We start from the raw sequence: 20,521 nt of genomic DNA on the forward strand, positions 1-20,521 counted from the left end.
ATGTTACACGCTGTCTCTAAGGTACTTAGAGATCTGTGAAGTAGGAGATTATTTTCACGGTCCCTTGTGGTCCAAGACGCCACAAGCATTAAAAGCAGCGAGGGAGGAATGCAATGGGACACCCCAGCGCCCAGGAACGTGGCTTGGAGGAGGGCCTAAGCGGCTCTGAGCAAGGACCGGCGCAGGGGCTGTGGACACAGCATTGGGGAGTTGGTCTGCGAGACGGCTCGGGGGGCCCCCTGGAACCCCAGGTCTTTTCCTGGGCGCCCTGGAACACCAGAGCCGGACAAAGGGAAAGCAGTCTCTGAGCTGGACACAGGGTTCCGCTTCACCGACAGAGGACAGCCCAGGACTGCAGGGCTGGCCTTCCCGCGCGCCTCCACCGGACGCAGAGAGGTGGGCGGCGGCCGGAACCCGGAGCTGGGGTAAAGCCCCGCCCGCCTCTGGCGGCAGAAGACACCCAGGGGCGCGCTCACGACCGTGACGCTACGGGCGCGAGGGCGGTGGGGTGGGCGGAGAGGAGCCGCATGCACCGCCCCTCGGAGGGCCGGGGCGGGGCGGGGTGCACCAGGGAGTCGGGGCGCCACCGCGGGTTTCGATTAGTGCTCGGAGCTGCGGCGGCTGAGCAGGGCTCGGATCTGTGCTGCCAGGAGCCCAGCCACTAGGCTGCGGGAAGGCGGAAGGGGCAGCGGCGGAGGGGGCGTAGGCGCGCAGGGTCCGGCCCGCGGCGCCGAGGCGGGGGAGAGGCGAGCCGGAGCGTGGGGCCACGGCCTCCCTGATCACCGAGCCCGGCCACCGCAGCGCCTGTAGCCGCGAGCGCGCCCAGGCCAGCGCGCGGGCCAGTGCGCGCGGGCGGGGGCGCGCAGGCCCTGCCCGCCCCTTCCGTCCCCACCCCCTCCTCCCCTTCCTCTCCCCACCTTCCTCTCCCCTTCTGCGCCCCCGCGCCGGGCGCCCACCCTGTCGTCCTCCTACGGGAGCGCTGTCCGCGGCGGCGGCGGCCGGAGCGGGCCGGGCCGGGCCGGGGGATGGCGCTGCTGGACCTGGCCCTGGAGGGAATGGCCGTCTTCGGGTTCGTCCTCTTCTTGGTGCTGTGGCTGATGCATTTCATGGCCATCATCTACACGTGAGTGAGGGGCAACCGGAGGAACCCGTAGCGGGGGTCGAGGCCTCGGGGACCGGCGAGAGTAGACAGGATTTCGCTTTGGAAGGAATTGGGCTCGGATAAGGGTGGAGGAAGCTAATTCTCAGACTCTTCCTTCCATTCCCTCTCCCCTTGGACCAGCTGGGGCGGCGGGGGCGGGAGGGGGGGTTCCTTGGGAGAGAAAAGTGGCAAGTGAGGGGGTGGTTGGGCTGCCGACGACTGCACAGCCAGGGGAAAGGAGGCTGTGCTCTTTTTACGAGTCGAGCGGAAGGCTGCTTGACTGTGTTGGGGGTTCGTGTGATTTTTCATCTGGGCCAAATGTATGGTGTATTGTTGTTTGGTTGGTTTTTTTCTCTCGACCTGGGCCACATTTCTATTATGGTAATAATCGTTTCCACTCTTCTGGGAGCGGCATTCAGCCACCTGGAAACCTCCCTGTGGATTTTCTTCTTCCTGGAAGAGCTCTATGTCTTTAGATAGGTGTGAAGCACCTGTCCACCTTGGAAAATGTCACCAAGCCTCTGAGCTGGCGTTATAGCCTGGAGTCTTGTCAGCTTGTACATTTCAGTGTGGTTTTCTCCCCCCCCCCCAAGTCTTTATTTATTGTCTTGGTTAGATTTGTGTGTCTCCCTCCCCCCCCAACACCTTTTCATTAGATGCCATTCAGTGGGGACACAGTGGCAAGCACGACAGAATTCCTGTCCTCGTGGAGCTTACATGCCAGAAGGGAAAGACAGATAATAATTGAATAAGGTTATTTCGGATATTCTTGAAGACTGAATAAAATAAAACCGGATAAAGGAATGAATATGACATAGCGTGTGCAGCTACTTTTGATATTTCAGTTGTTTAAATATCTTTAAAATGAAGAAAGCCTTCGTAAGGAAATGAAAGAATTGGCATAGAGCACATTGCTCTTGGATTCGCCGGATTTTTTAGCCAGAGAAATAGATGATTGTGGATAGTTACCTTACCACCAATTAGAATAAGATATATGTTGGTAGAGGAGAATTCTTTAATCAGTTAATTACTTACAGTTTTTTTTCTCTTTTTCGCTACAGAAAAAGTGTGCTTTTCCTTTTGGAAATGCTGCATTTTACTAGTATAGTGTGGCATTTCCTGGTCCTGGACAAAGATGCTACCATTGTACAAGGCATAGTGATATTTCTTTGAAGATGCAAGAAAAATGCTTCTTGGATAGTTGATCTTAGATTTTGGAGTTTGTAAGCTGTAATCGTTGAACGTTCTGGAGCTGGTTTAAATGTATGAATTCTTTGAAAACAATTTTGTTACTTTTTCCAATCATAAAAATAAAACATGCTCACTATATAGGGTCTTTAGACACTACAGAAAGGAATAAAGAAGAAAGTTACACACACCAAAACTCCATTACCTGTCAACCTTTTGTGACTGTCCTCACAGTTACATTGGGGAAGGGGGCAAGGAAAGGAAGGGAAGGAGGGAAGGAGGGAGAGAGAAAGAGAGAAAAAGGGACTGTATTAGGATTACTGTTCTCTAACCAGCTTTAAAATTCATGTATTAAATAAATACTTTCTGAGAAGCTCTTTTGTACGAGGCACTGTTCTAGGTGCTGGAAATGAGATTGAAGAACAAGACATCCCTGGAGTGTCCATGCAAAATGTCATTAGTAATTTTTTCATGTCAATAAATGTATGATCACTCCATCATTGTTGACAATTTTTTAAAAGTATAGTTGAGTTACAATGTTCTGGCAATTTCTGCTGTACATCAAAGTGACCCAGTCATTCATATACACACACACACATATATACACACACACACACACACACATATATACATACATACATATACATATTCTTTTTCTTTATCTTCCATCATGTTCTGTCACAAGTGAATGGGTATAGTTCCCTGTCTCCATCATTTTTAATAGATGCGTGACATTTTCACTTATGTGCTACTGATATACATTGTTACTATTGATGGACATTGAGGTTATTTTCAGTTTGTCAAGATTACAGCCAACACTGTGATGAATTCATACCCTTACATCTTTGAGCAGTGAGCTCCTTAGTTTACATTCTGAAAGAGGAATGATTGGGCCAGAAATGGTACACACTTTAAACTTTGATACATACCGCCCTGTGGGAAGATTGCGTTTAATCGTGGTCCCCCGTAACATTGTATAATGGTCTCCAGTTTTCCCTTTACTAAGTGTCAGGCTTTTTGCTGTTTTGTGTTTATTTTTATTCCTTCCATTACTAGTTCCATTGAATGTTGTTCGTATATTTAATGCTAGTTACATTTAGTTGTTAATTACATATTCATAAGCTTTGGCCTGTGCTGCAATCTGTTGCTGTGTTAATCTTTTTAACAGGAAGATTGTCCTTCTGTGATGTGTTGCAGTTTTTTTCCTAGCTTGTTTCTTTTGTCTTTCAACTTTGTACATATATTTAACATGGAGAATACTGTGTTGTACTAGTCAAGTCTTTTTTCCCCTGATTCTATTAACATTTTTGTATCTTCTCCATCCCCCCCAACTATTATATAGTTAGTATCTGCTTTTCTTTTAGTATTTTGAATATTCTTAGTTTTGTTTTGTTTTGTTTTGTTTTACACTTCACCCTTGTAAAGAGTACCAGTATCCACTGTTTTAATGAGTGAAGTACTATTACCTTTATTTCCGTATTACTGCTGAGGCTAGCTCCTCATTATTTTGCAAACTTTTGAGTTTTTATATATTTTTACTTGAAGGCAAACCTTAGAGCCTTTTTTTGGAATCTTGTATTTAAAGTGGAGTTGTTAAATTCACAGCTTGATTTGAAGAAAGTTGATTTCTTTCAACACAGGACCATGGTGTATGCTCCGTCTTATTATGTACACATAATGATGAGGTCACATTTCTTTAATTAACACTAGTGATGTAGCTTAATATTTCAAATAACCATCTGGGAGTGTTTATACTCTTAGACTGTGGAAACTTCAGAATTGCTTTATTTTGTGCTTGATGAACTGCAGAGTGTTCTCAAAGTACTGTTAGTTTTTGAGAAGAGTGCAAAACACTTGGCTTAGTAAAGATACTGTAAAGAGTCTTTGTATTTCTTGTCCAGTGCTCCACAAAGTTACCTTTTTTATTGACAGTAACAGGGTCCAGGAAAGTCATGCGAAAATATAATAAAGAAAATGCAATTAGTTTATATCAGATTAGAATGCCTAGCTAATTACAGGCATCTTGGTGAATATCTTTCTGAAATGAATAACTGAACATAAAAAAATAATTAACTTAATTTCTGTATAAAGTCTTACCTTTTGAAAAGTTAAATTCCTTTCATCTTGTGCCACCTTCAAAATTATTTTTGTGTTTAATTTGATTCCTTTCTGTTGAAGTAAAGATATTTCTCAATTTAATTTGAGTTGTTTTCAGGCAGAGCACTAAGGTTTTTTTCCTCTCCTCTCCACTATATTTAGTAAAATTGCAATTTGATAATCTCAACATTTTGACATGCAGGGTTAAAGAACACTGGCAGTGATGTTTTGGTTAAAATATTGTGCTAAGCATTCTCTGTTTTATTGAAGAATATATTTTCTGAACATGTGTTCTATGTCCTCTCATCCTTTTTGAAGTAAGATAAAGTATGAATAAATTAATTAGATGTTGATACTCTCCTAAAACCTTGTGCTTTGCAACTGGTGGAAATGGAGCCTCTTTTCAGAAACTTACAGGGCTCCCTATCTGGTTCTCAGATTAAAGAGCAGGATCTGTGAGCTCCTAATTTTTAAAAATGTTTAAGTAATATAAGTGTTGTAGTGAAATTGCTTAGAAAAAGCATTGTTTTAAACCAGTTGGTTATTTTTAAAAAATTAAACACGGTGTATATGATACCTAGTTAACTTAGATTCAATGTTCTATTATACTGTATATTCTTACAATGAAATAAAAAGCTAAGTATTGGCCTGTAATTTAAAAATGGAGCTGACAGCGGGTTAGTGTAGAGTTGATGTAGTTGCGGGTTCAATCCTTGGCCTCACTGAATGGGTTAAGGATCAAATGGGTTTCGGCAAGCTGATGCTGCTCAGGTCTGGTATTGCTGTGGCATAGGCCTGCACCTGTTCCCTAGCCTGGCAACTTCCATATGCCGTAGGTGCAGCCATTAAAAAAAAAAAAAAAAAAAAGGAAAGAAAAAAAAATCGAGTTGAACGTGATTAATATTGTGAACAGTTGTTATTCAGTGAAATTTTGTGTTCTGATTTCACACATATCTTACAATTCCTGTAAGCCTACAATTTAAAAAATTGAGATGCATTATAAACTAGAGAACTGTTATTTTCAGTATTTTGGAACTTTCTCTGCTCACTGGTACCTCTACCTACCACTTTGCCCCTTCCGAGATTTTAGATTGAGGTTTAGTCATTTCAAAACATATTTTAGACGGCAGGTATTTGTGGGATTCTGCCTGTAATGTTTTTTTTTTTTTTTTTTTTTTTTTTGTCTTTTTGCCTTTTCTAGGGCCGCTCCGCGGCATATGGAGGTTCCCAGGCTAGGGGTCTAATTGGAGCTGTAGCTGTTGGCCTACACCACAGCCACAGCAACGCAGGATCCGAGCCGAGTCTGCGACCTACACCACAGCTCACGGCAATGCCGGATCCTTAATCCACTGAGCAAGGTCAGGGATCGAACCCACAACCTCATGGTTCCTAGTCGGATTCGTTAACCACTGAGCCACGACGGGAACTCCTGCCTGTAATGTTAAAGATAACATTCAGAGTAGAGCATTTGAAATTCAAGGCTCTTATTTTGAAGATTTTTTTTCCTTAAAAAAAAAATTCTAATGATTATATCCTCCATAGGCAAAGTTAGTTAAGTGATCTTTACAGGTTTTTTTCCTCCCTTTTTTTTTGACAGCTAGTGTGATTTAATAGCTTGGAGGGTGAAAAAGTCTAGAGCCAATTTTTTCTTTCCTTGTTAGCCGTTAAGCGCCATGCTGCTAGATAAGAGTATCTAAGCAAGACACTTTGCTTTTTTCTATTCGCTCACTCCTCCACTCCCGCTCGCCTTGGATTTATCATCCCCTACCACGTAGTGTCCAAATGTTTAGGTTAGGCTCTATTTTTGGCTTTTTAGGGCTGCACCTACGACATGTGGAAGTTCCCAGCCTAGGGATTGAATTGGAGCTGCAGCTGCCGGCCACAGCCACAGCCACAGCCACAGCCACAGCCACAGTAACTCGGGATCCAAGCTGTGTCTGTAACCTACACCACACTCACAGCAATGCCAGATCCCCAACCCACTGAGTGAGGCCAGGGATTGAACCTGTGTCCTCATGGATACTAGTCAGGTTCATTACCTCTGAGCCACGAAGGGAACTCCAGCTCTAGCTTTTCTATTAATTGACCGGAGGTGCCAGGGTGTAGTGGAAATGCTTCTTGTATCCATAAGTTTTAACTACCCTCCAGTCTTAAAGCAGAGGTCCTTTTCCTGACATTTTCCTCGAGTTAATTCTGCTTTTCCTAATTTTTCTAGTAGAGCATCTTTTATACCAGCCACACGGCTTTTGAATGGAATTTAAATACTCACTGTATCAGGATAACTGATAAATTGTCGGAAAGTAATTGTGTTTTTAATATAGATTTTAGCATTTCAAATCATTGTATCATTTTTAGATGATACTTTTTTTTTTTTTTTGGATTCATTAATACATTAGTGTCCTGAGCCTTAGTAGAATGTAAATAGAGAGCTTTGTTTTCTGGGTTTAGTCCTGTAGATGCACCTGGACTTTGGACAGATGTTGATCAGTCAGGGACAGATGTTGATCAGTCAGGGTCATAGCTGCCAGACCCACTTGCAGGTGCGTGAATGAGGCAGTTGAGCCCCTTTAACCTGAGCCTGGGAAAGCTACAGAGTTGGACTATGTTGTGCTAACTTTAAAAAGGAAAATGGCCATTACCATTGAGTTTTAATATGTAGTGATGGTTCTCTTGATTCATTATTCCTTTTCTGCTATCATTAGTTCAGTACACGTTATCTCTACCCTCGACTGCTGAGCTATCTCTACCCTCTGGAATCTGAACCTACAACTTTACTCTTTGTCTGCTTTCATGTTCTTACTTATTAGCCTTATCCTTCTGGAGCAGTAATCTTGGGTCAGGTGCTTAAAATCCTACCGTGGTTCCCCATGACCTGGTTAAAATTCATTGCCTTAACAAGACACGTGCAGTTCTTGAAGAGCTGAGCCATCCTCATGTACCTATTTCTTCAGCAATATTGAATCGCTGACATTCCCCTGAATGTGACATATACTCTCCTTAGAATTCCCCCCCCCCCGCCCCGTCCCCTTGTCCTTTAACTGACTCCTACTCCTTCAAGTCCTCTTGACTTTTGTTCACTCCTTACTGGGTTAGACCTTGCCTTCTTATGTCCTTCCTTGGCATCTTGAATTTACCCATCCAAATTGCAAATGTGTGTTCAGTTGTCTCTTTCCTTACATAGATTATACGCTTTTGAGGGTAGGGAAGGGTCTTGTTTACTATTGTGTCTTCAGTGCGGCTAGGCACTCCGTTATTGCCTGTCAAATAAATGATCTTTGAATTTTTTTCCCAGTAGTAATGGTAGATGTTTGTTTGCCTATTAATTTAGCGTCACTTGGCCATTGTTATTGGAGGCAGAGGGACAGAATTTGGGACGCGTTCAGTGGCCATGATCTTTAATGACATTAATTGGACCACATGGAATTTTTATCTCACTGTTTCTAACGAATTGTGGGTTAAAATAGAAACAGGGTGGCATCAACAACATGTTCACTTACAGATTAAATTGTTGATTCTGAATTCTTCCTCTCCCACCCCAGCCCAAGCCTAAAGGGAATGTCTTCATGCCATTAATCATCTTTACACTTAGATCTGTCCTCCAGGGAATTCAGAGCTATGGCTGTTAACAAAACACCTTGGTCTATTCGTTTCCTATGCACCAGAGCTAACTCTTTTGTCACCAAAAGGTCAGGGAGTTGCAGTTTGGGGAGCAAAATTCATAAAGCTCTCCTCTTTGTTTTCTTCTGGTGGTGGAGTCTTTTTTGGCTAAGTCTGTTGTCCCTTGGAAATAGTTTGTGTTTTCCTGTAAAAGTAACTCCCTATTGGTCGTTTTGTGTTCTCTGGAGAATCGTGTGTCTACAGAGTTAATGGTACACCAGACAGTGTGCTTCGTGTTGCTGATGAAGCCCAGTTTGATGCAGCACCATTTCTTAAAAGCTATGTGCTATTTGAAAGTCACATCCGTCATGAGGCTCTGAGCATAAACACAGTAACAGTCTTCCAGGGCACAGTCATAAGTAGCAACAGCAGGGCCTGTTACCAAAAGAAATTGCTGGCATGAACTCTATAAAGTAGAGGATCTGCTGATAGGGCTTAATTTTACATGAAATATTAACAAGTCTGATGGTAGGGAGCAGAGGAGAAAATTCCCAGAGTCAGTTAAATTGGTCCAACTGAATTGCACAGCAGAACTATAAAAGCAGCCCAGTCTGGGGCTGTTAAGCAAGGTGAACTTTGTCCTCAAGAGTCCATATTCCCCCTTAGAAGCTAAGAGTGAGATTCTTGTGCCTCCTTTCTGGGAGGGGTAGTGCTATCTTCCTGTTGCTGCCTCCTTTCTGGGAGGGGTAGTGCTATCTTCCTGTTGCTGCAGGGGAGTTGATGAAGGGGAAGGGCCAGCCCTCTCTCCTAAGAGCTTTCCCCCAATTCCAGGCTTCCCTCCTGCTCAAAACTCAATTAGAATACAATACTGTAAAATGAGTCATTTTAAAATGGTGCAAACCATTAAATAAGCTGTTGAGTAGGGGAAGCGAGAAGACTGAAAGATGAGAAGGCAAAACAATAAGCTCAAATGATGGAAAGGGCAGTAACAATTTTGGAGACTGAGATGTCAGGAGGCGAAAATCACCTTGGAGAAATGAGGCGATCCCATCTGCTCACAAGTCGAAAACCCTTGTGCAGAGAGACACTTAAGAGTCATCAAACAAAAGCAGCTAGAAAGTCCAGAAGAACCCCTGAATATTTCTTACCATCCCTTGGCGTTCTTTGAAGTGTTCCCTGAATAGATGTCCTTCTAGCTCCTAAGAGAAAGCAGGACCCTGAAGGCCTCTCTCTTGCCTGTGATTCATCTCTTGTGACCTTTGAGACTTAAGTTACCCTGAGAAAGCACCCCAGGTGATGCCTGCACTTCTGTTTCCTGTCCTTGCAGTGGCAGGTACAGCCCCACAGCAGCTTGCCAGCAGCTTGCTGTGAGCACCTGCCCCTCCCTGTCCTTGACAGTGACATGCCTTAATTACCTGAATTCAATTTTTTTTTTTTTTTTTTTGCCAGTGATTCCAGCTCTTGAGTTAAAATGTAATTTGGAAATAACACCTCGGGAAAATGATACGTATTGAAAATTGACTGTGCTTTCCTGTCTCCCGCAAATTGCTCACTTAGTTTCAGGATCATTTTATTCTTCAAAAATGAAGCAAATCCAGAGTTCCTTGGTGGCCTAGTGGTTAAAGATTTGGTGCTGTCACAGCTGTGATGCATGTTCGATCCCTGGTGCAGGAACTTCTGCATGCCTCTGGTGTGGTGCAAAAAAAAAAAGCAAATCAAAACCATTAACTAGTATATAAGAGGTCCATTCCTTTTTTGCCTAATGTGTTCCTGAAAATGTAATAAAAGCAAATTTCTGAAAATCAAATGGACATCCATGTTAGGAGTGGAGTTCTTTCTCAAGAAACCTGAGAATATTATTAAAATCCCAGGTTGTGGTTCTGCTGGTCTTGGGCCCTGGACATGCTGCCACTGACTGAGAGCTTTCCAGGTGTTAGGGGCTGCGGGGACCCAGGCCTGGACCCAGTAGGAAGGCTGCCTTCTCACTGTTGCTCTAGGGACTGTTAGGCGTGGTGAGTCCCTGATCAACAAAACCAAATAGTCTCCTTTGAAATGTTTCTGAATATCTTCATGATAGAAGGTGGGATTGACTGAATTACATAGTAACCAGTAGTTGCTTTGTACACTGTACCTGCTGCATTGAGGAAGTTATCTTGCCTTTGCCTCTCAACTCTGTCGGTGGCAACCTCTCCGTATAGCAGGGCGGAAGGAAGGGAGATGCTTGTGGCTGTGAGATCCTACACTTTAAGCCAAGGCTCTGAGGATGGAGGAATTACAAGAAGCCAGGACTGTGTAACACCTCTGTCCAACTGAGAACCCATCCGTGGTTTTAAAGGAGAGGTCACCTAAGAGAACAGTAACAGGTCGTTGTCAGGCAATAGTGATTTGTGACATTTAATGTTTCTCATTCTCATACTTGCATTGATTTTACACTTTTGGATGATGCCTATAGAACTTTAAAATTAGTTCCTAAATTGGGGGTGTAATTTTTAACCGTAAATATAATTTTAGCTAAGGAATTCCCATTGTGGCTCATGGGGTTGAGAACCCAATATGGTGTCTGTGAGGATGTGGGTTCGATCCCTGGCTTGGCTCTGTGGGTTAAGGATCTGCCATTGCTGCAAGCTGTAGCCTGGGTCACAAATTTGGCTTGGATCCGGCATTCTTTGGCTGTGGTGTAGGCCTGTAACTGCAGTTCCCATTCATCCCCTAGCCCTGGCCATTCCATATGCTGTAGGTGTAGCTATCAAAAGAAAAAAAATTAGGAGTTCCAGTCGTGGCGCAGTGGTTAACGAATCTGACTAGGAACCATGAGGTTGCGGGTTCGGTCCCTGCCCTTGCTCAGTGGGTTAACGATCCGGCGTTGCCGTGAGCTGTGGTGTAGGTTGCAGATGCGGCTCGGATCCCGCGTTGCTGTGGCTCTGGCGTAGGCTGGTGGCTACAGCTCCGATTCTACCCCTAGCCTGGGAACCTCCATATGCCGTGGGAGCGGCCCAAGAAATAGCAAAAAAAGACCAAAAATAAATAAATAAATAAAAAATAAAAAGAAAAAATTAATAATCATTTTAGCTTAAATATTGTCTATGCCTTAACCTTTGGATTAAATGTGTTTTATTCCATGTTTTGGCTTAACTGTTTTAACCATGATCTGAGACTTTCGATGAGTCCCCTTTTCCCCTTTTACTCTGTTAATACATAAGAGTTGACTTTATGTTTAAAAGGAAAACCAACATAATAGTCTAAGCTTCATATACATATTTAAGGCGGTATCTTTACATATATGCATTTCCAGTCCTTCCTCTTGGCCATATCTATGTTTGATACCTTTAAATCTCTTTTCAGAACTCTGGTACTTCAGATGAGTTACATTTAGTGGCAAATGTCCTTAAAATTAGCAGTTTTTTTCAAAAGTTCCCAATAATAGCTGTCAGTGAATGCTGATTTTGTGGTCTAATCTCATCTATTTCTCCCAACTGCTTTATGAGGTTTTCTCACAATTCACTTTATGTGTACTGTTACCCACACTCAAAAAACAAGAACAACAACTTGAGACAAAGCAGTAATCTGCCCAGGGATTCATGGCTAGTCCGCTATGAAGCTGGTACGGAATCCAGCCTGTCTCCCTCCAGCCTGGGCTCTTAAACCAGTGTGCTATAGGTATTGCCTGTGATAACCTAAAAATAACCCTGGAAGTGGTCCATAGGGATAGGGTGTCTGTATGGGAATTTCTCCAGTTGCTATGAATCTTAAGTTTCTGGTAATTGACAACATTTAGGTCACGATGGAGAGAGCACTAACTTGCTACTCTCTTCCACAACCTTTCCCCATGCTCATGCCATTTGCACAGCTCCTTTATAGCTTCTTGTTTTCCATCTACCCCATAGCTGATCTTTCTGAGGTTCCACCTCAGCCCTCTTCTGTTCTGTCTGTAATAAGCAGTCTTCCTAGGTCCGTGGGTCTCAACTTGGCACCTTGAAGTCATCAGGGGGAGTTTTTAAAAAACACGCTGCCCCCTGGATGTCTTTCCAAAAGATGCTGATATATTTAGTCTGGGCGTCAAGAATTTAAAAAAAAAAAAAAGTTGATTTTCATGTGCAGTCAAGGCTAAGAACAACTGCCCTAGGCACTTTTATCCACAGGTGTGGCCTCCATCTGCTTCCTCTTGGCTCCATTTAATTCCCCGTTACAATTCATCACTTCATTACCTTGCCCCTTGCCTTCCCTCGCATCAGTCTGCCCTGTTATCCCAACTGCATCTCATAATTTATAGCTTCTCAGCTTTCAAAATCCCATGGAGGTCATCACGCAGCCGTGTGGATTAGTGCTACTACACATTCATGGTCTCAAATCTCAGCTCAACCTACTCGGGTATCTGGCAATGCTTTGTGTCCCTTTTTAGCTCTGACACCCAGGACTGGCAGCACCTCTTCAAAATCTTCATTTTATCCTCATTCTTTTTTTTTTTTTTTTTGTCTTTTTGCCTTTTCTGGGGCTGCTTCCGTGGCATATGGAGGTTCCCAGGCTAGGGGTCCAATCGGAGCTGTTGCTGCCAGCCTACACCAGAGCCACAGCAATACCAGATCCGAGCTGCGTCTGCGACCCAGACCACAGCTCACGGCAACGTCGGATTGTCAACCCACTGGGTAAGGCCAGGGATCGAACCCGCCACCTCATGGTTCCTAGTCGGATTCGTTAACCACTGCGCCACGATGGAACTCCTTTATCCTCATTCTTGTCACATTGCCTTAACTCCCGCTTCATACTGTGGACCCTAGCAGGCCATTAATTTATTGTTTATTTTCTTTCTCTTGACCTTTTGACCAGCTCTTTCCCAACCATATATAAACTTAAGAGTTAAAATTGTAAAATTGTTAAAAATGAAACTGAAAACCCCTTTGCTCTCTAGTTACTCTTTGGCCCTTTCGGTCCCTGTCAGATTTTAGGAGACACTAGTGTTAATTCACTGTTGCCGCGTCTCACTCCCATTCACTTGCTTCTTAACTTTTTATCTGTCTGCCCCTGACCGGAGTGCTCTGAGGTCAGCAGTGTTCACACATTCCAGTGGACATTTCAGTTCTGTGGACATTTCAATCCAGTGAGCGTTCCAGTTCTTATCTTGTCCTTTCAACAGTATTCGGTGTTGTCTTTTCTTGAACTCTTTGGAAAACAGCCTCACCAAATAAACCTCTGTGACTTTTTTCCTGACTCTCTTTCTTCTTTTTTTTTTTTTTTTCTTGTTACTCATGCTAGTCTCCTTCGTGCATTACCGGTTCTATATTATTGGTTATATTGATTTGTGGTCTCTGCTAATGGCATGCTCCATCTAGGAGAGCTTATGTAGTTACCAAACTGTGGAGGACTCTTTTTTTTTTTTTTTTTTTTTGTCTTTTGAGGGCCACACCTGAGACATAGGAAAGGTCCCAGGCTAAGTAAGGGTCAAATCAGAGCTATAGCTGCCAGTCTACACCACAGCCCCAGCAACTCGGGATCCAAGCTGCCTCTGTGACCTACACCACAGCTCACGGCCACGCTGGATCCTCAACCCATGGATCGAGGCCAGGGATCGAACCCCAGTGCTCATGGGTACTTGTCGGGTTTCTTAACTGCTGAGCCAGGACGGGAACTCCTCTCCTGTCTTTTTTCAATCTCTAGACTAACCTTACCTTCTGAGCTCTAGTTAGCCAGCCGTTTTTCACTCTTCATTCATTCAGTATTTTTTAAAATTGAGAACGTACCATGTGTCATTGTTTTGCTGGACCCTGGAGGCTTTACAGTCGACTGTGGTGTGCCTTCAAGTGTGGCGCACTGCTAACTTGCATGCGGATCATTTGGGATGCTTATAAAAATGTAGGTTCCTAGGCTCTGCCACTGATCCCGTAAGCGGTGATTTCTCCCTATGGCCATTTTGTATACTAAACATTAAAAACAAAAACACGAATCTCCTGGCTTGGAAATTGTCGCCAAGCAGGAAGCTGAGGCAATTGGAGGACTCCCCTCATGGTTTTTTTGTCTTGTCTCAGGAATCACTTCTTTGCCTGGTATCCAGTATCTTACGAAAATCATTTCCTATTTTTTGGTGGACTTGGAAAAACTGTTTCAGGTAGGGAGAGTAAATCTAGTCCCTGTTTCTTCATCTTGTCCAGAAGCGGAAGGTCTGAGGCGTGGCAGAGGGGGGCCAGGAGCCTTTATACTCTTGTAAGCTTAGAGACGAAGTTGCAGACCATTTGTCATAACCCACAGCTGGAAACCACCCAGAAATCCATCAACAGAAAGTCGGTAGAAAGTGGGGTGTATGCATCCAAGGAACACTGTGCTGTATGCGAATGAATAAACTAGAGCTAATTGTAATAGCAAGGATGACTCTCCAAACACGGTGAAGTAAAAGAAGCCAGACACAAAAGAGTATGACCTAGAGGGTTCCTGGATAAATTCTAAAACCAGCCAAATTTGTCTGTGGTGTTTGAGGTCAGGGCAGTGGTTACCTTAAGGAGCAGGTAGCCAGTGGAAGGGCACAGGCTTCTGGAGTTCTGGTCCTACTGTTTCTTGATCTGGGTACAGGTTACATGGATATTTCACCTTGAGAAAATTCCTCGAACTGAGTATTACATAGGACTTTACGGTATGTATTATGTATTTTAAAAGAGTACTCCCCCGTTCCCCTAAAAAAAAGGTCAAGGCTGCAAGCCAGTTGCATGATAGGAAGGTAGAACTGGATTCCCAGCATAGCAGCTGAAACTGAGAAAGTGCTGTACCCAGGATCCTGGAAGAGAGCAAGTCACCCAATCAGGCCAAGGGTGGAAATGGGCACCCACAAGAAATCCTGTGCAAGATGTGGCTACAGTAAGCTCACGTTCATGCTGTCTAGAGACTGCAGAAGCCCTGACCTCAGATACTTAAATAAAAACTGCTTTGAAACCTGTAAACCTTGCAGGATGCTATGAGAGCCACTCCTGAAACTGGCCCATTTGGGGGGGTCCCCACCATTCAGGCAACTTTTGCAACTGCAAGCAAATGGGCTGTTGCTCATGTTTTGAAAAATACAGATTGGTTTACAAAACGCCAGCCATGGCCAAGGCACCCATCGGCATCCTTTCTCTGTGTGGCAGGAAGAAGCAATACGTTCTTGCTTCAGAGCGTAGCTCTGTTGACATCTGTAAGTTTTAGAAGGAGAAGAGCTTCTGTACATGGGCACCTCCCCTCATTAAACCGCAGCTCTTAACAGTGTGGCATTCACCTGTTCGTCACAGTGTCACCAGTGCCTAGGACAATGCCGGGTATACATTTGGGCTTGAAATAGATTTGCTGGATAAAGGAATGTGAAGTAGTCATGGTGCACCACTGTGTGCTCTGCAGAGTGCTGTGTGACTGTGTATGTGTGTGTGTGACTTTGTGGATATTCTTTTATTGTTTTGGTAAACATTTCAAGTAATTTGGAACTAGGGGCTGTATCAGTTGTATTGCATAAATCAAAACAGTACTACTCTCCAAAGTAGGATTCTTATAGCGTAAGGGGCACGCTACAGGATGAGCCTTTGGATGTGGAGAGAAAAGTGTGTGTGTGTGTGTGTGTGTGTGTGTGTGTGTGTGTGTGTTAGAGGGCGGGGGGAATGTGGAGAGAGAGGGATGGATGGATGGATGGATGGATGAATGAATGGATGGATCAATTGATCAATAGATAGGTATTGAGGGAGGCACAAATGACAATTTCTTTGAAGGTCCTGAGAGAGAGTTGAGGAGAAATTTTAGGTTATAGTATTTGTCAGTTTGCTTCACTGTGAACCTGGGGAGGACTTCGCTGTTGTCTGACATGTCATCCTGTCTTTGATAAAATGCTGCTTTCTTGATATGAAAGGATAGGAGGTGATCTCTGTTAGCTTTTAAAGCAAAATGTCTTATGAAGACAAAGAGAGAGAAGGGGAAAATAGGATCAACACTAGACTCTTTAGCAGTTTATTTTTATTTTATTTTATGTTTCGATGTAATGTATACTGCATTTCCCCAGGAGAAGTTTAGCAACCTTTCTTTTTTTAAATTTTATTTATTTTATTTTATTTTCCCACTGTATAGTAAGGGGATCAAGTTATCCTTACATGTATACTTTGCAGTTACATTTTTTTCCCCACCCTTTGTTCTATTGCAACATGAGTATCTAGTCATTAGCAGTTTAAATTGTTTTCCATTGAAAGCCTCACCAAATACAGTGTGTTTGTGGGCTAGATTTCTCTGTAATTGGTCGTCACCTCACATCCATGTTTTGTTTCAGTTTAATAGCACTTCCTGATCATATAATAGTTTAAAATTACTGGGATTTGCTGGGATTTTAGACTTCTATTCTTTTTTTTTTTTTTTTTTTTCTTTTTAGGGCCGCTCCTGTGGTGTATGGAGGTTCCCAGGTTAGGGGTCAAATCAGAGCTACAGCTGCCAGCCTATGCCACAGCAACGCTGGATCCTTAACCCACTGAGCGAGGCCAGGGATTGAACCCACAACTTCATGGTTCCTAGTCAGATTCGTTTCCACGCCATAACAGGAACTCCCAGACTTCTTATTCTATCCTCCAGGTCTCAAACTCTTTCATGATTTCAGTGTCTTTGCCTCTCATTCTATTCCACGTTCTGGAGAATTTCTTCAAATCCAGATTCCAGTTCTCCAGTTGTCTTTTGAACTGTTTGTATGCCACCTTCTCTCTGCTCTGTCTATTGCGTTTCTGTCCGTGACCCCCGTTTTCTTTTCTAGACATTGCGTGGCTCTTTGCATGGATTCATGGTCACATGCGATGGTCTCTCTCATTCCGTCTCCTGGGTTTTGTTCAAGCAACCCCTGTAGTTTGCATTCTGGGTTCGAGACCCACGTGGTTGTTAGGTGGTCTCCATGGAGACCTTTTGTTTTTATTCCATTTCACTTAGGACTGAATCAAAGATAGGCACCTTCTTCCTCCCTTTGTGGGCTGGGAGTGTTCTACTTTGCCTTTCAGGGATTCCATGTATTTATACGAGGTTCTCAGGACAGATTTTCTCTCTTTCTTGTCCCAGGCTTGTCACTATCTCTAGGTCATTAGGGACCCCTGGGTGGTCCCAGGGCAAGTCTCAGCCAATACTCACTCACTCAGAGGTTTCTCCTCATTTCTGACCTGGGCGCTTTCCTTTATTTTCCCGGCAGTTCAGTCATTTACTTAAAAACATGCTTTTAGTGTTCTTATATTGAAAAGGAAGGGAGAAAATATAAATATTATAGAAGAATTTTATATGTATTGTGTGGGTTTTGACTTGCAGATGCATTTTTTAAAATCTCTGGAAAGAGAAGCAGGACGCTGATAATGTTAAGGAGGTGATGACGGGAGCAAGACGGATGGGAGACAGGGGAACAGGAAGGCTTCATATTCATGTGCACCTCTTCGCATTTTTAGTGATTTGAACCATCATGTGGGTATATTACCATTTCAGCCAATTAAATGTCTGATATAAACTTTTCCCCCCTCTTAATCTAGATGTTCTGTTCTGGGTGGGTTTCTCCAGACATCTAGTCTGCTATTTTGTTAGAAGTGGAATAGTGATCATATTTGTGGTTATATAAATTTTAGATCATAGTGTTACCTCTCTCCAGCCCTCTAGATGAACCCTGTAGATCAATATTTTCCAAACTCTCTGTGGCAAAGGATCAGTTCTTTAAAAGTTTCCAATCTTTCACAGACTGATACTTTGGTCAACGACAATGAAAATAAATTACCAATCCCCTGCTTGGATGGCATGGCAATGTCAAACTGCTATAAAAATTTCTAAACACTTTCTCTCCATTTCTTTTCATCCCTGGCCAGAAAAAAAGCAGTTGTGGTTGGCCGCCCCACCAAGCAGTACTGCTCTAGATGGTGCTCATTATTTTCTGGCATTTGGTATCGAGGATCAGAAACCGAAAGCACACTGTTCTTTAAATTTTTTGTTTGGTTTACATTTTTTTTTTTTTCCATTGTAGGTAGTAACCAGCTTTCTTTCAGGAAAGATGTATTATAGCTTCATGTGAGATGTTTTGCTGCAGCACAGCCCTGCCTTAACTGGGGGAGTGAGCCTGTGGCTCACTGCTTTGGCCGATGGTACTGGTGTACTTCCAGACAGCCTTCGTAGATGAATAGTGGATCTCATCAAATCTAAGATGCATTGATCCTGGCGTTTTCTTGATCTTCTGGAAGGGTTGCTTTTCATGCTGCTAGGGCCGGACTGCCATCTGGCTGCCAGCAATTGTATGATGCCATTGATTTCCGAGATGTTGAAACGTGGAAGAACGTGCATCTTAAAATATCCTGCAGATGGCTCATGTTTGTGCCAGCCTCTGATTACTGTTGAGTGCTTGGAGGCTTGCTTATGAGAAGGGAAGACGCAGTGGGTGACTTCCTCTAGAAACTTGAGCTCGCTGCTGAACAGCATCTCCTGTCTTTGTTGTGACCACCAGACACGAACTGGAGCTCAGTCTCTCTCTTGGATGTGGCCTCCCTCATGAAGAGCCCTGTGCTGCAGCACCCTTGGGGTGGACCAGCCCTGAGAACCTTGACCAGCTTATCCGTGAATTGGTGGCACTGGTCTGTCTTCCAGTGTCTGTAATAGACATTGCCCTCCTCGTGGAGATTATTTTTTTTTCCCTTCATCTTCCCTCCATTCCATCCCTGCCATTCTGAGCTTGTAAACATTGGGAGTTCTGCTAGTTATCCCATTTTCCTGCTTGCCTTGCAACACCTAGCCAGGTGTTGTGTGGATTGTTTATTGTAGAAATTTCTCAGGTTTTTTTTTTGGGTGGGGGAGGTCCTAACTTTTCATATTATTCTGGAGCGGATAGGGTGTTTTTTTTTTCCCTGCTCTTTTCATAGTTCTTTGCCCACTTTGATGGCAGTTTGGGAGGAAGGGCAGTCAGTGTGTGGGCTGACATTCATTTCTTTACCAGGTATTTATCGAATGCTTGGTCCAAGCCTGACGTAGTTCTAGATACTGAGAGGGCAGCAATAAGCAACTGTCTTAAGCTCTAGCCGTCATTTGCACATTCCTTCTGCTTAGTTCTGGTTTTCTCCAGCTGGAAGCTTACCTGGTTCTACTGTCCTTCATTTGCAGCTATCCCTTTAGAAAGATGTCAGTTTAAAAAAAAATTTAATTTAGAATTTAGTAATCTATTGGTAACTGGATACGTACTTCATGTGAATTTTGACTCTAATGTATTCTCCAGAAATGTCTGTTAATATACATATCGTTTGCTTTTTAGCCGATTACACCTCAACAAGAAGGCAACGGACAAACAGCCATATAGCAAGCTCCCAGGGGTGTCTCTTCTGAAACCACTGAAAGGAGTAGATCCTAACCTGATCAACAACTTGGAAACGTTCTTTGAATTGGATTATCCCAAAGTAAGTGCAGTTTTGTACCCATAGGAATGGGCTAGATCATGCCTTTTCTTTCTTTTTTTTTTTCTTCCCCATAGGAAACACTTACAGAGGAATTATGATAGTATCAGTGAAGGTATTAAAATTTATAATGGTTTTGGCCTCATAAAATTTACGCTTTAGTAGCAGCAGCAGCAGTAATGATAATAGTAGTAGCAGCAGTCCTTGTAGTAGTGGTAGTTTCAATAATAGTAATAGTAGTAGTAAGAGCAATAGTAGGAGCAGTACTGGTTCGTCACAGGACAGAACGGAAGTTGATGAAAGGTTATAGGTTCCTTTCCCAACTACCCCATGTGTCGGTCCGAGTTAGAGATCCCAGAGCAAAGCTCCTGGAACTCAGACATTGTTAAGTGCCTGGTAATCTGAGCATCAAAATCTTATTCCACGAAAGTCATGGTGAGAGTGAAAAAGCAAGGGTTAAGCGGTCTGAAATGGGATGTAGGAACTGCTCGAACTAATAATAATCAATCCCCATGATAATCTGGCTTTCGAGGTTAGAATTAGTGATAAGGTGGCGCTTCATCAGTACCTTGTTTTTGCATTCCTTTATTTTCCTGGGGTTTAATACCTAATTGTATTGCTTATATCCTTTACCTATAGGATCTATTTAACTATAAACTCATTTGTACTCCCTTCCTTGGAGCCTTTAGTTTTCTTAGATAGGAGTATTCTTTTTATTTCTTGCCTTTAGCTTCTTAGGAAAACGTAATATTCCTTAATTTTTATATTTAGCTTGATGGCAGCTTTTTATTTTATTTTATTTTTATTTTTCTGTCTTTTTGTCTTTTTAGGGCCGCACCCATGTCATACGGAGGTTTCCAGGCTAGGGATGTAATCGGAGCTACAGCTGCCAGCCTACGCCACAGCCACAGCAACACCAGATCCGAGCCGAATCTGCAACCTACACCACAGCTCACAGCAATGCCAGATCCTTAACCCTCTGCGTGAAGCCAGGGATCGAACCCACAACCTCATGGCTCCTAGTCAGATTCGTTTCCATTGCACCATGACGGGAACTCCCAATATGGCAGCTTTTTAAATTGCCGGTTTGAGGCACTGCTTTTGCAAGGGCATTCTGGTG

General features: G+C 43.4%; 1 protein-coding gene across 2 annotated transcripts in view; it reads left to right on the top strand.

The window, feature by feature from the left end:
- The first annotated feature begins 601 nt into the window (after nucleotides 1-601).
- Nucleotides 602-20,521, top strand: part of UGCG (UDP-glucose ceramide glucosyltransferase) — a 39,211-nt gene continuing 19,291 nt past the window's right edge. For both annotated transcript variants that reach the window (XM_001925267.8, XM_021067532.2), the window contains exons 1-2: nucleotides 602-1,123; nucleotides 19,263-19,404. In XM_001925267.8, coding sequence (XP_001925302.2) covers nucleotides 1,026-1,123; nucleotides 19,263-19,404 — 240 coding nt within the window. In that variant the 5' untranslated portion in view covers nucleotides 602-1,025. The remainder of the gene's footprint in view (nucleotides 1,124-19,262; nucleotides 19,405-20,521) is intronic.

Source organism: Sus scrofa, chromosome 1 (assembly GCF_054392235.1).
Source record: "Sus scrofa isolate SSC_HxYL_T2T_F1_AM1 chromosome 1, Sscrofa_HxYL_maternal_Yorkshire_Landrace_v2.0, whole genome shotgun sequence".
NCBI lineage: Eukaryota > Metazoa > Chordata > Mammalia > Artiodactyla > Suidae > Sus > Sus scrofa.